This window comes from Echiichthys vipera (assembly GCF_963691815.1).
Source record: "Echiichthys vipera genome assembly, chromosome: 1".
In the NCBI taxonomy this organism is placed as follows: Eukaryota; Metazoa; Chordata; class Actinopteri; order Perciformes; family Trachinidae; genus Echiichthys; species Echiichthys vipera.
The window spans coordinates 26,765,486-26,781,464 of NC_139826.1; the positions used below are offsets into that span (position 1 = coordinate 26,765,486).

Below are 15,979 nucleotides of genomic sequence, written 5' to 3' on the forward strand. Positions count from 1 at the left end.
AGAATAACAGGGCCAAGTCCATTAGGGAGTGCAAAGAGGAGTCATGCTAAATGAAGGCTTCGTGGTGGAAGGCATGGTAATAGGGAGGCATTCTAGAGGCATTAAAGAAGATGCTTCCAGTAGTTTGAAGACTGTGTCGACAATACAATGTGAAATGAAAGGAAATAGGAAATGGGGTGGGGGAAGCTTTGTAGTGCAGCGCTATGTACTGATTTTTGATAAAGTTGCCCTGGGCCTTTCCCTGGCTGGTATCATCATCAGTACACCAATGTTTTGTACGAACAGTACCTGTTAAAAAGAGGTGAAGGTATTGTAAAGCTTATTAATTAAACAATGGTATTGGATTGGTACTCTGTATTAGCCAATAACCACAACCCAGGTATTGGTATTGGGACTGAAAAAAAATGCATCCCTAACCAGAATGTCTTATATTGTTTTGTATATTCTTTACTGATTGACTCAGTATCAATGACACTCCCATTAATTTCTACAAAGCTGCTAAAAATGAGATGTGGGCAGAGCTGCAACCAGGCCATAAAAGGTATTAACACGGACAAATTTAAATCATCCCACAGTCCTTAGGGTCATAATATCCATCTGTGAGCACAGAACTCTAGTTTATGAAAGGTGGAAATGACCAGTGGTCAGTCTCAGGAGCCTTAAGGCTGAGACACACCAAGCCGGAATCAAAAAACTAGCAGCAATGAAGGCAGACTGTGGAGTCGCCCCATGTCGTCTTTGTCTGGGCAAATAAGTTGCACTTGAACACACCACAGAGACTACAGGCAACGGCTCACTAACGAACATTCTGTGCTGGCGTGAAAGAAAATAACTCTACATACCAGCAGATGGCATTGGTCTGTAGTCGGGTAAACTAGAAGGCTGACGGGACGGATTCAAGACTAGATCTTATATACTTACAACACAACCATTGTACCATGCACGAGCGGACAATAACATTGTGAGCCGTTTCTGCTTAAGAGCTCAATGGCTAGAAAGAAAATCTTACCTGATATGATATTGATGATATATTTGTTTTCCAACTCACGCCAGCTTGATGAGAGATCAGCTTGACTTTAGTTGTTTGCTTGGTTTCCTTGCTTCTGGTTAACTTCTTGTGCACTGATTCGCTGAACAGCAAGTGATTTGTTTTCACTGACGGTGTCTTCAGCCGATTCAACGTGCTCAATCGTCCGAAAAGCTGCTGACAAGGGCCAACTAACGCCAACGATGCAAGACACACTGCAAAAAGTAGGGCGACAGACTCTCATCGATGGCCTGACTTGGCCTGGTGTGTCAGGGCTTTTAGGCTGCCTGGAGGGTACATAAGCTTGAGCGTGAGGGCTCTATCTCAACAGGATGCTGCTGATACAGTGAGGCTGAAATTTATTACAACTAGCACTGCTGCCAGTGTGCATATATTGCCTTCAAATACTTATCAGCAAGAGGTGAAGGTGTTGTGAGCCAAAGAACATCTGACCTCTGAAGGGTTAAGTTTAAGAGTGGTTTAAAGAGGACGAGGCAAGCCTCATGAGACCTAATGTTAGAACTGATGCATTGGTCCCCACAAACTCTTTCCCCAAAATGCTTGAAGATTGTGCCCATCGTTATTTTCAAGAAGAACCAAGCTGATTTTTAAGAGATTCATTTTAAGCAAGGTGTCCGCAGTGTAGTTTATATAAAATCAACGAGCCGGAGCAGGGACACTCCGGTTAAACTGTGGGAGTAGACATGGTGTAAGGACAGTGAGAGGGAAGGGAGGAAATTTCCACTACTGGTCTAGGTCAGTAGTTTCATGTAGTGTCAAGCGGACATGCTCTTCCCTGCCAAATTAGTCAGGAAACACAGTAGGCAGGGAGTACGCGCACTCACAGCTGAGAACAACAGCACTTCATGTGGATGCTGCTGGGAATATAAGCTGGAAGATGTTGGTTACACAGATAAGGTCACTGCAACTGACTTTTATCAGAAAAGGTGCAATAGCAGTTTAATGAAGATCATTAAGATGCAGGACCACCTGCTGAGAAAGAACAGTACAAGAAATCTGCCCTGTTTAAAATTACCTTCACAACCAAGGTTTATAATACTTTTTACAAGTGGAAAGCTGACGACAATAATTTTTTCCTCAGTCTCAACATCAGGTCAAGAGTAGAATTATCCAGTTTGTGTGTAACCTGCATGTATTAGACTTAACACTGCAGCACCTTGCCTGATGACATTGTATGGCATTGTGTCAAACGTTGACCCAGGGGCCCATTTTACCACATGTGCAAGCTGCAATTTACAATATGAGGTTATTTCTTCTTGCTAATTTGAATTCTTTCAGTCATGAAAACAAATGCCATACTTGCAGCTCATGAGCAGGGAAGAGTCCTGCAGGACTTGCAAATGTTTCTGCAATTTGAGAGCATCAATCATTTCCGAAATGCAGCTCTGCCACCATTTGCGATATGTGTGCGAGCAGCGCTCACAATTCGCTTTTGTGAAATAGGCCCTTGATGACATTGCACAAAAAGTAAGTGTGTGTTTGTGTGTTGTTTGCAAATCAGGACAGTTTCAAATACACCACTGCTTCCACATACATCACCAAACATCTCTAGTGTTTACAATATGGCAGCCTGATTGTAGCACTTGTAAGAGGGGCTGGGCTTCATAGTAGACTTTGTGATTCTGCAAAATGTGATCGCTGTTTAAACAAGGTATAAAAATTAAGAATCACCTAATACTAGGGTGTCACCCTTAGTTACAAACAGATGAATATATATAACGTCAGGAAATTGGTATCATTATTCTTATTATTTTACAGAAGTTCTTGCCTTGCTCATAAAACTTGCCAGTCTGGTGAAAAATGTGATACTCGATATAATACTTTTGCTGTTTTATAAAAAAAAAAACACCAAAATTTCAGAAAATCTGTAAAATAAGGTTATCTTTTGCTATCAGCACAAAAATCTGTCTAAAATCCCAATCGATATATCTCTAAACAGTAACCGTGATAAGATACACTAAATGCTGAAAGCTTTGTTATATAATTATCCTGAACATATTTAAAAGAGAGACCACTGAGAAAATGCAGTTGGACCTCACACAAACACCAATTGAAGATGTGTTGCAGGAATGAGTCATCTAAACCCAGCTGTCCACAGGGCATGCATCTGATTAGCATACCCACACTCACACACCAGGAAGAAATGTAAATATTGCAATAAAACCTGCTGTAATAGTATCAATTTAGCATCAAGGATGGGTTCCAGTTTATTTTTTTACAAAGTTAAGCTATATTGGATGTACGAGTTTATACAATTTCAATAATTGTTATTAAAACTACAGGCACATACGGTATAACTAAATTGATTGTTGTGCCATCTCTCTTCTCCAATTTTATCCCTGAGCCATTCACTGTTTATCGATATTATTTCCTCTCTTGTACACGCACACATGACAAATTAAATCAAACATTAATAAAGCGTAACATTTGGGAAAGTATTTACTTTTAGGAGAAGCATTTGAGCTTTATTGGACATTATACTGTATTGTGAGCTGGGAGATATACAGCTCACAAAACAGTATATTGTCTTTAAGCAATGTAGCAAAATGGAAAGATGAGCGAATATAGTTGGGAGGGCAGGAGGGAGGTCTACTTGAGCTTAAGCCATGATAGACACAGTGCTCAGGTAGACGCAGGAAGGTTTGCTTTATTTGTTTATGTTGTTGTTCAAGTGAACATGAAGCTGAAGAATGTGTAAGAAAGGGCTAAAACAAACTCCACAGGACAGTGTGGTGAAGCACCCACAAAGGGGTTGTCTGCTCAGCAAGGCTGAACGATTTGGCGCTCTGCAGACTGAGGCACCCCATTTGGCTAATGAAGTCCGAGACTGTCTTCACACCACACCCCCACCCACCGCTCCACTATGAAATGTTCTACTCATGAAAGTAATGAGGCAGGGAGGGAGAAAGACTCTTCTGGCCACTGATAACCTCAGACTAAACTTGCAACCTTACGAGACAAGGGCCTAATATCTGGCCGTCAATCAGCCCCAGCATCCCTGGCTGGAGTGTTTAATTACAAGGATCAATTATTCACCAGCCTCCTCTTTCACTACTCAGTGCTCCCAAAAAAGGAGTGTAAAGAAAAAAAAAAAGAAGAAAACATAAAGGCCCAGAAGAGGTTGTGGTGGCAAATTTAGTACAGAGAAAATAAGATGCTTGTTCCAGGTGATAGTGTTTATTCTGTGTATTATATAAGACAGATGAGTTTGTCTCGGCTATTACACCTATTACACCTTTTTAAAGGATGACTACAAAACAACTTCAGTATGTGTTGTCAGATGAATGTAATTCAAGCATTTGTGTGACTTTCTACAATTAAAAAAAAAATCACACTTTACTACCTACAAGTACACAATGGATTAAAGTTGAAATTGGAAAAAAAAGAATTAGAATAGATGCTTGGGACATTCATAAAATAAAAAGACTGAGGAGACACTGGCTGACAAACTGTGTAAACATTCTTCTATACAAATGAATAAAATTGAATTTATAAAGCGCCTCTCTTTTAGTTTCACACAGTTTTTGACAAAAAGAAAAGACGCAAATACAACATCTGCACTGTTACTGAAATACGGTACTGTACACATTCACTTCTAAAGCCATTTCTTGATTTCAGTTGCACGGCTTAAACAGCAACTGCAATGCTTTTAACTAATTTGAAGAGACTAGATCATATTACCCCTTTGCTTGTATTCACAACGCCGCTTCACCTGGTTGATGCTGGGAATATTTAAACACAAATGTTGCTCACAGAACAAGCACCTTTATCTGATATAGTATACATTTCAAATGCTGCACTCACAATCATAAAAATACTATATATTACACACATTTAAATTCCCTTAAATCTCTGCCTGTCAGTTTAACAATAGAGGTTTTATAGACTGTATATTAAGTTTTAAAATAGTCTTGCACAAAAGTGCATGGTGCTCCCTGTGCTGTAGACTTAGAGAGTCATTTCTCACCTCAGCTGGCCCACAATTCAGCAGTAAGATGTCAAACTAATTTAGAGAGACAAGATCATATTAACCCCATCTATGCCCCTCTTTACAAGCTGGTACACTCAGTCCCCGGGAAAAGATTATCCTCTGCTGACATTAGCACTCTGATAGGGACACATTTGAAGATATGCTGGATTAACTTGCATCACACTATAAGCTATTTTTCCACCCCCCAAAAAAACACATTTAATGTAAAAATGCAAAAATGACAGATAAAACAGATGGAAACTACTTTTTTCATGTCACACAACTCTACAGTATGTTTCCTGTTCTGTGCTCTATCTTGCATCTAAAAAAAAATAGATAAGTAGCAGCTGGAGTGTTTTGTGGTCCGAATTACAGCCAGCCAAATAACCCAAATAATAGGGAAAGTGAAAAAATGCAGCACTCAACTCAGTCTGCTGTGGTTCAGGGCCTTGACAAGCTACAACACCTGTGATTTGTGGTTTGCCTGTTTTGCTGTATTTCTGTGCTAGATTTCCATTGTCATCCTGAGTCTAGCCTGGTTTACGCTATTTATGGCGTGCAAGCTCCATATGAGCGACCACCTGCTTTCTACATCAGCTGACGTTAATGCTTCTGTTACTTTCATGATTACCCCAGATTTAAAAATCCCAGTGCTTTGGTGGTCCTAAGAAAGGGTTACACTTTAAGGACTGTTTTATGGTCTACTGTTGTTGCCACAGAGATAAGATACATAGTTGACCTAAATTAAATTATATAGACTCATCATCTCATGCTAATGTACATGAACATTAAACCTACTAAACAACAGAAACCATTATAGTGAATATGAACACGGTGACATTTACATGTGGACATTTCTAAATGATAAGCAACATAATTATATGAAGTCCAAAATAAATATCGTTTAACTTGAATTATAAAATGCAAAACTAAGTCATTCACTCAACACTAAAACTAACATATGATCAAGCCTAAAACTGTTAGGAATAATAAATCTCTTGACATATCATCACCATATGTAACTGTCCAACCAATAGTTTTGCCAAATTCCTGCTCAGAAATAAGTTTATTGTTGAAAGACTCTGATATTGATCCAGAAAAAGGAGGTTTAACACTTATGGCCTCATTAATTCCACAGGGGGGGAGGGGGGGGTGTTGAGACTGAAATGTCAGAGAAGGCAGCTCGTTTCTCCTTCTACAGCAGCACAGGGTTTTTCCCCTGGACTCTTAGCTGATGGCTCATTAATCTATTCTAGAGGAGGTCCCCTACGCAAGCAGCCAGCGCCAGTGGAGGACTCCTCATGCTTTGTCCTTTCTAGCACAATTCTTTTACTTTACCATGAGTATTAGTGAGTTAAAGAGGTGGTTTCATAAAAGCATTATAATAAAATGTAAACCTTAAAAAGTGAATTAATTACTGTTGCTTGAGAGCAATGATAGTAGCAAAGTTATTTAAATTATAATCAAAAATTCTATTTAAACTCTAAATTAATTAGTTGATTAAATGGCCTGCTGTTTAAAGGGGTTGCGAATTCTGCCAATTGCAATGTGCATCAAAACGATAGTGTTCAGCTCTGTGCACTCAAGTCATTGTCTTGGCGGACTGTCCAGTTGAGTCCTTCCAGCTCTCACTGGCCTTTGTAGACAAAACTGAGTAGTCTCTCCCAAGTCTCGACTGTAAACATCTCTATCTGGTGGACAATTTAAATATTAAATTCTAAAAAGCCTAGGACAATATTAAAATTATTTTTTATAACAATGTGGGTTTTATTTTCTTAGCTGAATGATAACATTGTACCACCACCCACCTGTTATTTGTTGACAACCTTTTTTCACAACAAACACGGAACTAAAACAAAACCATTAAAAAAAATAAGTAAAATGGTGAAATGTATAGTTTGGTCAACCACCTAAATCCTCCTCTAGATCAGGTGTCTGCAAACTTAGGTCAATGCATGCCACCCTCGGTACGTGGTAGCTTAAGCAATGGCACACTAGCAATAAGTGTGAAACAGAGTTTCTTGGAAATAATGTGAGGCTGCCGATTCCTACTCTAGATGCACACCAAAGAAAAATCACTACGTTATGAAACGTTTTAGCCTCTCCTCTCAAGATAAACCCAGACAATGAACAGTAGTACAGTGAACAATAGAGCTGCAAGGATTCGTCAATTAGTTGATTAATGCATTAGTTTTACTGACTAATTGATTAATCTCCAACAGTTTTCAGTCATTTTTTCCTGCAAATTATCTGATTTCTGTTTCTCAAAAGTGAATATTTTCTGGTTTATTTACTCCTCTATGACAGTAAACCGAATGTCTTTGGGTTGTGGACAAAACAAGATATTTGAGGACGCCATCTTAGGATTTGTGAAACGGTCATCATTTTTTTCACCATTTTCTGACATTTTACTGACCAAACGACTAATCAATTAATCAAAAAAACAATATCAAGAGATTCATTGATAATGAAATTAATTGTTAGTTGCAGCCATAGTGAACAAGTGAGTGAATCCATCTTCTGAATGCTTCACTTCTCTGCAGTGGAGAGAACAGGTAGCTGTTGCAATGCTAGGTAGGCAGGAATGACAGGGAGAGAGCGTTCCTGCCAACGATTGGAAATTATAGTTGGATTTGAGAGTAGGTCTGTATTCTGCAGAGCAGAGTGACATGGACACTGTGTATATGGACAAGTAAACAGTGCCTTTACAATTAACCTCACTATAGGCCAGAATGACACCACGGTAACTGTGTACAACAAATATGGTGACAACTAAAGCCTCAAATTGCTAAAACATAAACATTAAATCCTTTGACAGCCTCAGAACTGTCGAGACAAAAGTTCCATTTCCTTAATACACACATAAAAAATAACACTTTTGTAATCGTGTCAGTGGGTTCACTCTCTCTTTCTGTTTGTTCAATATGTGTCAAGGATGAGTTGACCAGTCAATCAGAAATCCTGCCTTTCTCATTCCTTTTTGAAAACCTACGGCATTTTGCATAATAGAGTATATCATTAATGACATGTTAATAAAAATGTGATATTAGATTTTGAAATGTCTCAACCATCCCCACCGATCATATAAACTCTATTGGCCTACAGTCATCCTTCAGCAAAATAAATGCTCTGACACACCAAGCAGACGGTCGACCCTCGGCCAATGTTGGGCTTTCGGTAAGCCATGTCGCCAAAGGTTTTTGCAGTGTGACCTGCATCACTGCCACTCGTCGGCCCTTGCCAGTCACTTTTCGGCCAATTGAGCAAGTTGAATCGCTGGCGGAGACCAGTCAGTGAGAGAAATCACTGACTGGTTGACAAAAGCATACAAATGTCTAACGTCAAGAGGACGTGAGCTATTTGGCAGAAACGTTTCAGAATGGTTTTACTAATTACTGATGTCCCGTGCATGGTGAATATAATTTGTTCTTTCAACATGAGGTTGTGTTGTTAATGCTAGCTCTAACTAGTCTTGTCCTGTCGGCCTGCTGGTTTCCCTTTTTTGAATGACGAATGCAGACTACTGCCACCTGCTGGTATGAGGAGTTCATTCCTTGCACGGCAGCATAGGATGTATGTGGTAGTTCGCTGTTAGCTGTAATCGTTGCAGTGTGTTCAAGTGCAACTTTTTGGCCCCGACACAGGCAACTTGAGGCGATGCAAGCGTCGGCCTCTGTCACCGCTATTTCTTTGATGTTGGCTTGGTGTGTCTGTGCCTTATAACTGTTATATATGTAGCAATATATCATACATATCCGTGAATATGGATAGATTTTATTAACCCTAAAATAAGGTGGTCACTGGGGCTGCCATTAACACGCAAGGGTAAGCACCCCAGAGCTTGAAGTGCAGGGGAACAAACACTGACACATCACTGACAGTCATCCAAAACACATGATTCACTGTTAATGGTTTCAGTGACATTAGAAATACTTTAAAAATAATAATTTTTCAAGACACAAAAACAGGCAAAATACACAGAGCTACCTGTCATACATTGTGGACAAAGCCAGTGAATGAGGACGTAGTTTCACTTACAGCTGACTAGGAATGGGCTCCGAATGTGGTCTGAATGATACGATCTCAATGTTTCCAGAGTGCCTTTACACCTGTACTCAGAGCTGTCCACTTGGGATTGATCCCACCAGACGAATTTAAGAAACAGGTCAAAACAGGGCCTATAATGATCCTGATTGGTACATGAGTGTCTGTATCAAATGTAAAAGCCATACACCAAGAAATGTCATATTTCACTCAAAATCCTATTTGTTTAAATATCTCATCATGGAGGCACCAGAAGAAAAGTCAAAGGAACGCGAAAGTCACAAGGATTCATTGTCTGGGAAACATGAATGTACAAAGTTTTGTGCCAATCAATCTGGAAGATGCTGATATATTTCACAGGATAAGAAACAATTTTTAACTGCTGGAGGTGGTAAATGAAAAGTTGAGGGATCACCAAAGTCATTAGGATTCATCTGGACCAAAATTAGGCAATGGCTATTTACACCCGGGTCTCCAATGTGAAAGTCCAATGCTTAACCCACACACCCGCAGTTAGCTACCATAATGCCACACTTTGTCGCTCTTGGACGCAGTGTATTAGGGTCGGGCGTAAATAGCCAGGTCGTGCGGCGAAGGCTAATTTTCACCCGAGTGTAAATAGACACTCCGGTGCAGCTAGCATGGCTAAACATCATTACATTTAAAGTCCTGTTTCAATATGTTTCTTCATACAATAACACATCCAACCAATTAAGAAAACGGTTTCCAAGCCTTAACATAGGGTCTTTAAGTCAGTTAGTGCTGTGTACGTCTTGTTAAGTGAATGTATGTTTTCAGTGAAGAAATATGACAGACTATTAACCCAGATCCAATAAGCATAATGGCAATATGTAAAAATGAAATTATTGTAAGGGCTACCAATTCAAATTGGCTACCTGAATACACATTTACAGTCAGACATCCTGTGTGGGAGGCAGCAGGGCACTGAAAGGCTCCATTTACACACTTTGGTTGAACTGCGGTATTTGCTCTGACACCCATCATCGCTCAAGTACTCCATTCATACATACTCTGCTTCAGCTGACAACATAGCAATTACATTGTTGTGATTATTTTACAATAGCTATTAAAATTATAAATGTCTTTGCCCTCAATGATTTCAGTTGACATTTGTCTGATATCAGGTTTTCCTCGTCACAGCGGCTGATCTGTTAGTGACACCAGCACACATTTGACTGCTTAAATGACAACTATGTTAGGGAGTCATGTCAGAATTCACATTTTTAATGCCTGACTGAGACTGACAGCGCATTACTTATTCTTTAGCTATATGAACGTATAATGTGGCAATGTCTCGGCGCCCTGATAAGGTTGTAATATTGCTGTGGTTATAGAACAAGTGAAACTGTTACAGTACATTACATATGTGTCATCATATAAATAAATACATAAATAAACTAACAGACATCTGCAGTGAAGCAATATTTAAAACATGACTTCTGAATGTAACCATGCAACGTTTCCACAGAGTGTCACACTAAGTCAGTTCTACAGCATGTAATGTCCAAAAAAAAGAAAAAAATCTATCAAACGGTTTTTGATAGCATCTGATTGCCAAGCTGTCTTGGGACAGTTGGCAAATGGGCGGGCAGCGGAGGAGTTTAGAGGTGCTAAAGTTCAGGCAGGAGCGACGCAGCACCCTGTGTCCTGCCAACAGCCTTACAGTGGCGCAGTTCCTGACTAAGTTGTTGACCCGTGGCCCCCACCTGTCTTGACCATGCATTTTACTGGGGGGCAGGGGGGGCATCACTTCCCCTCCTTTGCTGCCTGCCACACCAGAAGGCTTTTGACTCATGCCCATCTGTCCTGGTAGAACATACATTAAGTGAAAGCCAAGCTGCTGATACCCTGTCCAATTCATGTGCGCCTTTATAACAACAAGTTGTCATAAAGTGTGAACATATTTTTTCTTACCTGAGCAACAAACATTTCAGGATAGAGCATAATTATCACTAGAGATCATTTCTGATATATATCTTTAGATTGCATCAAGATACTACCCCCTTATTGTGATGCACACATTTAGACCAATATTTCTAAACACTGGTATTATTTAATTTTTAATCCAATTAGAAACCAAAATATATATTTGATACAGAACTCATACTACACACCTGCAACACATCTTTATCTTTATGGAGCTTATCATGAACTCAGCTCCACAGAGACTGTAGTCAGTGGTGTGGCTGTGTCAAAATGGATGACACTGATAGGTGTTTCAAATGTTCTGACACACATTAGAGGGATATAATATAAGTAGCACCTCTCAGTATGAGTTTGCCTATGCCATTACCACAGCAACCAAGACAGACTAGATAACAATGCCTGAAAATACAAACACGACCTAATCACTTGCTAATATCAGTGGGGACAGTCAGTCCTTGTGATTTACTTTAGACACACATCAGCTTTGCCTACAGTCTGAACACGTTCTAGGCTTCTTAATGTGACAATACATGGAATCATAAACATTTTCGATGGTGTGAATACATTTCTATCCTGTAATGGTAGTAATAAATAAATGAAATGACACTTGCTTTTGTTTGAATACATTTACACAGCAGTTATTTGGTCTAAATGAATCATTGACTTATTAAAAAGAGCAATTTAAAGCACATTTCAACAGACATTAACTTTCTTTCAAAAAGCTTGCAAAAATAACAAAGATGCAAACGTACCTGCCCTGGCTGGATGTCTAAGTAATGAAGCACCTCTTTAAGCATGACAGGCGTGTGAGGAAGTCTTTTGGTTAAAACAGAAGGCAGTTCTCCAGATTTGTCCAGGGAACCAGGACCAGAAGATGCGCAAACTGTAGAAGAGTGCAAGCTTAATGTCCATGACCTCCACGCTCTCCACACAGCCAGATGTGTTTTCCGTAGCATTGGGTTGGAGCGCACAAACATGTGGAAAATCATGATCTTTCTATTGATCTATGGAGAAAACAAGAGAAAAGTTATGTGATGATATAAGCAGGAACATAATGTTTAAGAGGAGCAGGGTGAGTATTTTATAAGTGAACTTCAAGTGAAAGGTAATGCTGATTTCAAAATAACCGACTATGGTTTTGTAGTTAGTTATCATGCTATGATTTGGAATAGTTTTCAAGTGTAATAATTATGAACAAAAAGTGCCAATTGACAGATATCGCGTGCTGCAGTCTAAAAAGTAGGTTTGATATTTCCAGGCAAGATGGGAATTTTTAACTGACTTAAGCGTCTACTCTCCAACCCAGGTATCCAACCAAAACAAGAAGGAGTCACAATTTTCATATTGACATTTCAAGCCGCTCTAGATGACCCTAAAGGTTGAACTCTGCAAACAGCACACATCTGCGGCCCATACATTGTATCACTGCCACAACCACAATAAGATTGAGTACATCTTTGGTTAATTAGTTCAGCATTTTGGCATTATACATGAACAATACTGCCCACAGTGAGCCACATGGTTAAAAGGTATTCAGGTGTTTCCTGGCAACAACATGCTATGAAAATTAGAGCTCAGTTAGTGACGCATGATTCTAATGAAATAGAAATATGTGCAGGAGCTGAGACAATTCAACAAGTTTGTGCATGGCATTGACGCAAAGCAAACGTTCCAAGAGCAGCAAAGAATTACACAGTATGTAAAGACATGGCAATAACATATTGAGTGACAGTGTTGGATTGCTATACACATTATTACATTGCTGTTGCATCTAGATGCAAATCAAAAATATTACATCTTTCAGGTAAGGCAAGCTATCCTTTACAGAAGAGCAGAGAAGATAATTAATGGCGGACTGTTTTTGAGTATACTGGCCATTGAATTATTACTTTTATCAATCATTTTGGGATTATTTCTATCTATAGGGATTAGGGAATGGGGGGGGGGGGGTTATACAGGAGCGACTGTGGCTCAGAGGTAGAGCGGGTCGTGGTTCCATCCCCGGCTCTTCTAGTCCGCATGTCGAAGTGTCCTTGGGCAAGACACTGAACCCCGAAATTGCTCTCTGTGCTGTTCATGGGTGTGTGTGGATGTGGTGTGAATGGTTAGATTAGATTAGATGGTCACATGTAGATGTCCACTGCCATCAGTGTGAATGTCAGTGTGAATGTCTGTATATATATATATATATATATATATATATATATATATATATATAAATATATATATATATATATATATACATACATATATATATATATATATATATATATATATATATATATATATATATATATATAATCTGTAGACATTAGGTTACAGGTTTTTTGAACAGATCTGAGTTTTTTAAAAATCAACGTAATTGTCATTTTATCTCTTTCTTATCGATGCAAAATATATCAAACTGACGAAAGAAGTGATCCTAATTGTTCACATGTTCGGTCCTTGTTGCCTGCTAAGTTTCAACGGAGCGTTTGGACCCGGAAATCGTATTTTGAAAGGGTGTTACGTCAGACTTAACAGCCAGAGAGGGTTTGATATGCTTATCGGATACCTGCAAAAAAAAATCCAATATCATGCATCCCTACTTGTTAATCATCTCGCTTTAAAACACCACAGGTAAAGTAGATAAAATGTGCAAGAATGGAGTTAACTTAGCCTACACACACACACACACAAGTATATCTAACAAAGGTGCTAAAGATGGATTTGGCGTAGCTATAGACCTTTTCAACGGAATTCCATTGCTAGGCAACAGCCTTGTTCGTTGTTAACTTCCTGTCAGTTGATGCCAGTCACATACACTGCAACAGGAAATAAACTAGGACTGTTTATGTTTTTATCTTTGAAAAGGTCCATAACTTGGAGGCAGTTGTTATCGACAAGTGGTGTTATGCACCGTTAAGTACACTATTCGTAGCTCTTTAACAAGTGTTTGTAACGTTATTAGCACAGCAGTGGAGCGATGCAGTAGACGTTGCTATGCTACCACGCTGGATTCGCAATTAGCTACACACGGTCTTTCGAACAAGTTCGCGAACATTCCATTCCGTTATATTTGAAAATACCTTACTACAGTTCTATGGTCGTGACCGTTGTGACAAACGTCTCAACACACGCGTCAGTTACAGCAGCTTACCGTAGAGTACCTCTCTGTTTGGTACACCAGAGAAGCTTCTTCTTCTATTTTTTTTTTACAACTTTATTTGCAAACTCTTCAAAAACACCATGTGACATAAACAGTTGTAGAACATTTCTGCATCATACTTAATATATATGGCAGTCATTTTTCTTTTCATCATTACAACCTTACATTATGATGACTTTATATAAGTAAACTTAAGGGTTAGGGTTAAGAGAGAGTACTTAAATACACAATAAAAAAGGAAGTTAAAAAATAAAACAAATATTGTAGTATGTCCGCTGTATAAATACTTTTCTTATTATTAATATATGGATTGACTAAAATTTTCCGAAATTCAATTTTCAAATCGATTTCAATTTTTCAAAAGGGATTACCCCTCCTGTTATCCTTAGGGTCAATTTGACCTCATTCACTGTTTAACATCTCTAAATACATGTTTTTGGTTTTTTTTGCTTTAAATTTATGACTTTTCCTAATTTTATGAGACAACTGCGAAAACCTAAAATTTGCATGATTATGTTTTCCATTATTCTGTAAAGATACTTTTCGCATCCATGTTCCTTTTTGTCAATTTGATAATTATAATGATTTTATCATTATTATTATTATTATTGTATTATTATTATTATCTATTTTACAGTTCAGATATTTAGAAAAGGTTTGAAATTGTTTATTTTCCTGTGGTCAAATTGACCTTGTACCTAATACATGCTACTGTCCTTGATTATGGAAATTGCTTTCATTACAGATATTATAAACAACACAAAATAGTACTTACAAATAACACACAAATAAACAAACAAAACAAACATATATTCCTCGATCCAATTTTAGATCAATCTGTAAGATATTTTACCTTTTTTAAATAAATACACATAGAAAACCTGACATAAAAACTTGAGTAACAACTTTGATCATTTTCTGGATGTTCAAAAAAATAGCTGGGGTGTTAAAGGTTGTCAGATGTTTTGAAAATGTAGCTTTATGAATGTTTCATTTTGCTGTAAAGAGTATTGTTTAGGTTTTGTTTAGTGGCTCCACCTTCAGCAGCAGCAGCATGTCCGGCGCGTCACTCCTGTACGTCACTCCGGTACGCCCAATGACGACGCGACTCTCATCCAATCAGCTGCGACAAAGGAAGTGGCTTGTTTTTGAAAATATTGGCGCTTGTTGTGCTAGCTATGACCGGCTATCTAAAGCTACATTCTCTAGCGAATTTCTTTTTTTCCCAATACGAGCTTTAATTGTGTCTTATCAGAAAACATCACCGTGGTTACAAGTAATGAAAGACTACCGTTACTGACAAAAGGTAAGACACGACGTTTATCACAGTGCATTCGACATAAAGAAAATAAGCCGTTGGGAGTTTTGCTAATATGTTAACTACCGTCAAAAGCAGAAACACTAACGTGCAATTGCGACTTTTATTATTATTATTAGTTTCCAGCTATTATTAGATGCAAGGCAAGGTTTGAACGTAACGCCAAAAACGTTATTAGAATATGTCCCATTGTCGTAAAATAACGTAAACGTTACCGGTGGAGAACCTACCACTTAGCTACCACAACGTTAGCCTTTTAGTTTCCTTGTAATATGTGGAAATATATATATAGTATAGTGTTTATATATATATATAGTATAGTGTGTGTGTGTATATATATATATATATTAGTATAGTATACAGTTAACTATGGTAATCCAGCGTGCCTTGTACTTATGTAGGACTAAGCATGGCTTAAGTCTAAATAAATAAATAAATGTTTAAATAAATTATTTGCATTTAGTCCTACATTTCTATTTATTTTTGTGTGTGTACATGATGAGG

General features: G+C 38.4%; 1 protein-coding gene across 1 annotated transcript in view; it reads right to left on the minus strand.

Annotated features, from left to right (window-relative positions):
- mettl15 (methyltransferase 15, mitochondrial 12S rRNA N4-cytidine) overlaps positions 1–14,174 on the minus strand; it is a 47,225-nt gene extending 33,051 nt beyond the window's left edge. Inside the window, exons 1-2 of the mRNA XM_083921444.1 lie at positions 14,149–14,174; positions 11,762–12,013 (exon numbers count right to left, since the gene is read on the minus strand). Of these exons, the coding sequence (XP_083777570.1) occupies positions 11,762–11,998 (237 nt within the window). The 5' untranslated portion in view covers positions 11,999–12,013; positions 14,149–14,174. The remainder of the gene's footprint in view (positions 1–11,761; positions 12,014–14,148) is intronic.
- Between the last annotated feature and the right edge of the window lie 1,805 nt (positions 14,175–15,979).